This window comes from Corvus moneduloides, chromosome 1 (genome assembly GCF_009650955.1).
Source record: "Corvus moneduloides isolate bCorMon1 chromosome 1, bCorMon1.pri, whole genome shotgun sequence".
Classification (NCBI taxonomy): Eukaryota; Metazoa; Chordata; class Aves; order Passeriformes; family Corvidae; genus Corvus; species Corvus moneduloides.
Window position 1 is genome coordinate 34,958,426 of NC_045476.1, and position 5,334 is coordinate 34,963,759.

The 5,334-nt window shown below is 40.5% G+C and overlaps 1 protein-coding gene across 2 annotated transcripts in view; it reads left to right on the forward strand.

Annotated features, from left to right (window-relative positions):
* AOAH (acyloxyacyl hydrolase) overlaps positions 1–4,856 on the forward strand; it is a 77,255-nt gene extending 72,399 nt beyond the window's left edge. For both annotated transcript variants that reach the window (XM_032105080.1, XM_032105071.1), the window contains exon 22: positions 1,402–4,856. In XM_032105080.1, the coding sequence (XP_031960971.1) occupies positions 1,402–1,530 (129 nt within the window). In that variant the 3' untranslated portion in view covers positions 1,531–4,856. The remainder of the gene's footprint in view (positions 1–1,401) is intronic.
* The last annotated feature ends 478 nt before the right edge of the window (positions 4,857–5,334 follow it).

Sequence of the window (5,334 nt, forward strand, 5' to 3'; positions counted from 1 at the left end):
CCAGCCAATTAATCAACACCACCCATCCTGCTAAAACCCGTGGAAGGTGTAGGGAGGTTTATGAAGGAGGTTTGGAGACTAGCATGCCAAAATGGACCACTCTGACAGGGATGGGTCTCAGCCTCCTGGCTGCCATAGGGTGTCCCAGAATAACGTTTGGTCACAATACAAACTACAACCAGGAGAAAACGGTCTATTGCACAAATCTCCACTACCCCTCTCTCCTGCCCGTTCCTCCATTAGCTTAACAAGACTTTGAGTGACCAGAGTCTAAGAGCTTCCACCCCACAAATGCTTCTCTTTGTATGTGAGCCCTTAAAAAAAGAAAGATTTTGTCTTCCAGGCCATCACTACAGCTTCTTTTAAAGCACAGGATTAAAAAAGCAGCACATAAAAATTCCCGAAAGGCTCCAGTATCTTCCCAAACTCTGAAACAACAGTATTCAAGTAGTTTGATTCCATAAACCCCCCTCGGCCCTTAAAAGCAACCAAAAAAAAAGCTTTTGTTAGCCTTATTTAATCCTCATAATTGCAGTCAATATCAGTGTGTTGAAAAGTTTGAGTTGAAAAGAAAGTTCCCATATAGGCCAAATACAACCGCAGGTCAGGAGTATAACAAAAATGCCTAGCAGGGTGTGAAAACTTGGATAAGGGAGAGTCAGGCTTTTCTCTCTGTCCCTTTCTGCTACCACTGACGTTTTTCGCCCTGCCAGTGCAGCAGATACGATTTCTCTTTGGCACATAACTTCTAGGGCAAAAACCTTTGTGAAAGCTGGAGTGAGACCGCTATTGAGGAAAAAAGCTATTCTACCATTTCTACAGGTCTCATGGGAAAAAACTCTGAAGACAACCCAGTAGCAGGTGCAAACTTAGAGCATCAGACACAGTTAGTTATGAAACTAGAAATAATTGGGCCTCTTTTTCCTCATCACCTGTGGTTTCCTCCCAGGAGAGCACAGAGAACATTTATTAGAAGTACCAAAAGCATTTGGGAGCATGAATTCCTTTGGACTTGCAAGAGCTTTATGCGTTATACCCAAGCGGTGCTTTTGACATACTTTCAAAATGTTTCATGGGAGAAAAAAAATAAAAATCAGATTTCAGGGCCTTTGCATAGCAGTTTATGCACTAGACACCATAGGCATCTGGAAGTGGTTGGAGACAGACTATCATTATTAGACAAATGACGGGAGGTGCAGACATATGGCCCTAATACTATTTTTACTCTCAGAAGGATTTTGCCCTGGTCAAGCAGCTGGAATGGTTTTTTTCCTTTGGTTATAGGCTACAGTCCATCCCATGGTTATACTGGGCAGTCCTTATGGTGGGGTCTTCTAAACTCTGGCATGAAATGACTGTATTATAGAGGCACAAGGAATTGATAGCATTTGTGGTTTGCAGATTGCTGCAGCCCTTGGAACAGGCATTACCTGGCAGAAGGCGCTACACGAGTGGCCTCAAGTGCTTGGCAAGGAGAATCCATTCAATGACCAGATTGAAGCCATATTCAAAGACCAAGGTGGACACTGACTTCCAAACTGCCGGAGCCCTCACGCAATTTATGGTGGCGCTTCCACGAGTCAAGATGATTAAAGACACAAAAAAAAGGGCGGAGGGAAGTTATCAGCGCCAGTAGCAGTGGACATAACACAAGAGCATTCTTTCCAGTTTGTATCTCACCTGCACAAGTAGGCTGTGCTTTTTCTGTGGAGCTACAAAAATAAAAATCAGAGGATAGCTGCCAGCTAGACCATTTGTTATATCAGTTTGAAAATCTGTATTTCTTTTATCCATATTTAGCAAACTCCTACCTCTAGCTAATTGTTTTTCCTTCTGCAGAACATTTCTAGGCTTTCTACTTGTACTGTTTCAACAGTTAATCTGATCCCAAAAGGAGAGGAGGGGACCCCAAACTCATTATGTTGCTATAAATTGTGTGTATGTAATTGCCTTGACTGTCAATACATTATTTAGCTGCTATTTGCTTATTAAAGTGTGCCAGGAATAACAAGGCACTACAGTTTTGATGTGCTTGGCAGCATCAGCACAGGCTGACTGAGCACAGGTTCTCTTCCCCCATTAATAAGATATTAAGTTGACAACACTTCATGTATTCAAAGCAGGTTGCTTTTTCAATCTGTAATATATCTTTCCTTTTTTGCTTCCTGAGGAATACAATATGCCCAGTCCTATGTCTTTTACAGGCATGGCTGAGGGAATCACTGAAAATACTGGGCAGCCCATACTTCACAGGCAGACTTGAAGATGGAGAATTACTTTGTTTTTTCACGAGCTTATCCCATGCTCTTAGAAAAATAAAGAAATATTTAAAAATTATAGACAGCTCTACCCTACTTGCAACCTTACTGGTGATGGAGGGATCAGAGAGCATAAAAAGGCATTAATTACGGGCGGAAGAGATCTGGTAAATAGCAAGCATTAATATGACATGACTAAAACCCACCCCGGCAGCCCAAAGCTGAAATAGAGTCACTCTGCCCCTTGTTCTGAGCACAGCCCTTGCACAAGGCTGTGTCACACATGAGGCAGCTCTTGGGCTGTGGTCCAAACCCAAGGAGAGGGCCTGGCTGTAGGACATGCAGCCACTCAGCATTTTGAACAGGCAGGGGATGACTTGGCTAATACTATTTTGATTGAAGCATGTATCCTTTCTTTCCTAGATCCTGCTCCTTTTTTGAGAGCACTGTCTTTTATTAAGATATTAAGATAGAAATTAAGATAGAAATTCCTTTGGGATGACTGCTAACACTTAAGTAAATATTAAGTCACCTACTTTAGGAAACCAAAAGGGAATACATTCCTTAATTGAATGGTACTTGTTAATAAGGCCCCAATTCATTCAAGGCATTTAGATGTTACCAAAATATCCAGTCTCCCAAGAAATATTTTCAACTCCAGAGAGGCATGCCTGGGGAAGAGTATTTAGCATTAGAAGGAAAAGGAAATCTCCCTGCTTCCTGTAGAAATTCTCTTCAAACAAAATAATATTCCATGTACCCTGGCCAGGTAAAACACCTATTTTTTTATTACCTATTCGGGACTCTTATCTTTCATTAAATACAACACAAGAACAGAAACAAGTGCATCCACATGTTTTTACTACAGACCAAGTACAGCACAGGCAATAATTACAGAATATCAGATTATTTCCTCTACATCAACATACAGAAGCATAGCAATTAAAAGGGGGAAGGGAGTCATGTTTAGAAGCCTAATTTTCAAGGCAATTTCATTGCAAATTATTGTATTTCATTTGAGGTTGGGATTTAATAACACCAATTAGGAGTTTTACAAAGTAGTAAAACTGAAAATCTCCTCATCTAAAATAAGCTTCATTGCCTAAAGCAAAGCATTTTTCTCTTACAGACTTTCTTACTAGTAAACTTCTTGAATTTGTGAACAATGGGATAAAATGATTTCTTAGAACAACTTTTCAAAGACAACCTGAAACCTCCATAGCTGAATCCCAAAGCAAAACTCCCAAGTGTGCTCAGTAGAATTCCTCCATGCTAGATACAGGGCCCCTGAGGAACACCAAGGAATGGGTTTGACCCTGCTTGAAGGCACACTACCCAAAGCACGTGCCCTCATGCCTCAAGGTGAGCTCTGCAGCTCCAAACCAGGCTGCATGCAGAAACCTGATTTGTAACTAATGCAGTAACTATCAACCTGCAAAGAAAGATGAATTTCGGGACTATTAAGCCATCAGCTTTTACAACCACTATATCTCTCTATTATTTCAAATGCAAAAAACAGCTGAAGATCTGCACCCCCACCATCAATCACTTACCCATACCACACTAAAAATACATGTCCTATATTTAAAAAATGCTGCAGAAAAAGCTTACTTATGCTAAAGCAGAGACAAAGTATGAATTCTAGTCTATTCCATTAGGTTAACTGTCTCCTGGTGCTTGGAGTGGTTGAAGGTGACAAATGCATGGGGAAAAGAGAAACAGAATGTTTCTCTTGGAAAGCTAATTATAATTCCATGCAATTCAAACTTAATAGCAGTATGTATTTCTAGAAGGAATGGTCTGTCAAGGTCTTTTCTGGGGAGAGTCAGAGCATGTGAAGATAGGAGGGATTATGTCACTAGCTGGGTCCAGCACTCTGCACATGGGAAGGTTCTCTTGATGTTACTCTGCAAACAGTTTTTACAAAACTTAAAGCTTCGCATGAAATCAGACAGTAGGAACTCTTTTTGAGGTATAGAGCATCTAAAGTGACCTGAAGCTATTTGAATTCACACAGTCTGGCCTCTTCACAAAGGATCTGCTTCAAACATGGAAAAACTACGTCACCATTGTTGCAAACTCCTTCACTGCAAAGCCCTAAAAGAGCTGAGGAACATGGGAGGGGAGGAGGTGGCACCCAGCAGTGCCAGCCAGAAAAGCCATACATGCAGGCTTCCTGCTGAGCTTGCAACCCATGCTTCTGCTGGCTGCAGAAGCCCATGTCCTCACCACTCACAGCTTGTGCCCAGAAGTCACCACACAGGTCAGCTTTTCTAACTTAACACCACCTGTTATACCTTATACCTTTCCTTTATGAAGGGAACTTCATCTTGGACAGTGAAAAACACAGACTGGTTTCTACAAGAGATAATAGCCCAATTAGCCTAAATAAAAATGTTCACTTGAATATCACCCAGTTCTGTTTGTAACATCTTTCTATGGACTCCTTTCATAATTCAAAATTGAATGACTTTTAACATCCACTTGGAAGTTTAGGAAGACAGCCTACCACACATCCACTGATGAAATTTGCTCTTGCACTGTCCCTGTTGCATTATTCTGTTGCCATGTCACTGTCACCAAAAAAAAAAAAAAAAAGAACCATCTCTCCTCTTCATATTTGATGAGCTGCTGCACACGAACAATCTGGCCTCCCACTACAAAATTCAGTGCTAGCTACATGCGATACCTGTACAGAATAGAATCCTTCCTTAAATACTGTGTGGAGTCCAGCTTTTCTTCAGCCTACAGACTAGTATCTCAAATGCATAGATAACATTATGAAAAAAGCAGGAAGGGTTTTATTTTTTATTTTAAATGAATAAAATAAATCTCAATACATAGTTTGGAAATATTTAGACATCGGAAAAGAAAACGACTTAAAAGCAAGTACAAAAGGGGTAGGATGAAAACAGTATAAGCTAACAGAATTTAGTGTTTCAAGTGTGAATATGTAAGAGTAATAGCAACCTTCAGTATTCCACTACTGCATTTCTAGTGAAGTAATGAGCTGGTATTTCAATATGCTTAATGAAAAGCTGTGAAATCTGCAAGTTTTAACTGAGAAATGTTGCCA